The sequence below is a fragment of the Sinocyclocheilus grahami genome, unplaced genomic scaffold (genome assembly GCF_001515645.1).
Source record: "Sinocyclocheilus grahami isolate Dianchi unplaced genomic scaffold, SAMN03320097.WGS_v1.1 scaffold1247.1, whole genome shotgun sequence".
Classification (NCBI taxonomy): Eukaryota; Metazoa; Chordata; class Actinopteri; order Cypriniformes; family Cyprinidae; genus Sinocyclocheilus; species Sinocyclocheilus grahami.
This window is the reverse complement of record NW_015506426.1, coordinates 47,429-49,348: the sequence shown is the minus strand read 5'-3', so window position 1 is coordinate 49,348 and position 1,920 is coordinate 47,429. Positions and strand designations below refer to the sequence as shown.

The window sequence follows — 1,920 nt, the reverse complement described above, 5'->3', positions numbered from 1 at the left end:
TGATTGTTCTTGAATGGCCCAGCCAGAGCCCTGACTTAAACCCAATTGAGCATCTCTGGAGAGACCTAAAAATGGCTGTCCACCAACGTTTACCATCCAACCTGACAGAACTGGAGAGGATCTGCAAGGAGGAATGGCAGAGGATCCCCAAATCCAGGTGTGAAAAACTTGTTGCATCTTTCCCAAAAAGACTCATGGCTGTATTAGATCAAAAGGGTGCTTCTACTAAATACTGAGCAAAGGGTCTGAATACTTAGGACCATGTGATATTTCAGTTTTTCTTTTTTAATAAATCTGCAAAAATGTCAACAATTCTGTGTTTTTCTGTCAATATGGGGTGCTGTGTGTACATTAATGAGGAAAAAAAATGAACTTACATGATTTTAGCAAATGGCTGCAATATAACAAAGAGTGAAAAATTTAAGGGGGTCTGAATACTTTCCGTACTCACTGTATATATATATATATACATATACATATACATATACAGTATATATCGACCTGTTTGAGAGTAACAGCACACAGTAACAGTCAGCTGTTGCCGTGGTAATGTGTCTGGTCACCGTGGTGATGGCGTACCGTAAGAGTTACACATGATGTGTGTCTCCGGATAGGATTTCCAGAGGATTCTGTCACACCATGAAGGAACGTTGGTCCGCATCTGAGAGACGAAAGGGATTTAAAGAATGCCATCAGGACGCTTCACTTCCTTTGGCAACGGTCAGAGGACAGGAAGTAGCCGCCTCAGGACCGTAAACATGTTTGCACAGGATTCTTTCTTCATGCACATGAAGAAGAGCTTCTTTAAAGGGATAGTTCACCCAAAAATGACAATGTGCTATTAATTTACTCACCCATCCGAGAGGCTTTTTTTCTGAACAGTAAAGAAGATTTTTAGCTGAAATCGTGCTTCTTGGTGATTCATACAGTGCAAGTCAATGGGTGCCGGCACTTTGAGAGTCAAAAAAGCGCATACAGGCAACACAGAATGAATCCCCGTGGCTCCTGGTGATATTTTGAGATCTTATGAAGCGAAACAATCAGTCTGTGCAAGAAACTGAAGATTACTTAACACATTATTAACTGTAATCAAGAGCCGCAGGTCAACAGGGAAATCTGATTCTTTTGGACAGTTTGATTCAATGAACTGGTTCAGTTCACTAGTTCGTTTATGTAATAATCATGCAATGACGTCACGTATACACAATTATATGATTAAAGCTCCCAATAATGATGTCAAGCGTGGATGTTTTATGTGTCTAAAGCAAATAAAGTGAATAAAGTCGTCTTCATCAGCTCATCTTTATACATAAACAATGAGAAACCATAAAAACGTTCAGTTCTCCGCTTCATTCAAGTGTTGGGTTCACGCATACGCACATCAGCGGATCACCGGTGTTCGGTCCGAGTCGAACCGTTTCCTCAGTTCAGTGTCTGTTGGAGGAACTGAATCGGTTCATTCATCAGAGAATCAGATACGCCGGTGTTTCGGCTCATTTCCAGTTGCAGTGATCGTCAGGCGTCTGGAAGTGAGTTCTGATTGAGTAACTTATAGATCTGTGCTGCTCGAGCCGCGAACTGATTCAGACGATTCAGTCCGATTCAATGAACTGATTCAACTAGTTCACTAAAAAGAACCGGTTCAAAAGAATGATTCGTTCATGAACTGAACCGTTTGCCTGAGGCTCTGGATTACAGGTAATAATGTGTTAAGTAATGTTCAGTTTCTTGCACAGACTGATTGTTTCGCTTCATAAGATCTCAAAATATCATCAGGAGGCACGGCTATTAATTTTGTGATCCTTGATAAGCTTTTTTGACTCTTAAAGTGACGGTAGCCATTGACTTGCCTTTTATGAATCACCAACAGCCACGGTTTCAGCTAAAAATCTTCTTTACTGTTCTACTGAAGAAAAAAAA

The 1,920-nt window shown here is 40.6% G+C and overlaps 1 protein-coding gene across 1 annotated transcript in view; it reads right to left on the bottom strand.

Moving 5' to 3' along the window:
* LOC107568462 (phosphatidylinositol 3,4,5-trisphosphate 5-phosphatase 2A-like) overlaps positions 1 to 1,920 on the bottom strand; it is a 47,098-nt gene that overhangs the window by 21,000 nt on the left and 24,178 nt on the right. The window contains exon 14 of the mRNA XM_016254432.1: positions 580 to 675. Coding sequence (XP_016109918.1) covers positions 580 to 675 — 96 coding nt within the window. The remainder of the gene's footprint in view (positions 1 to 579; positions 676 to 1,920) is intronic.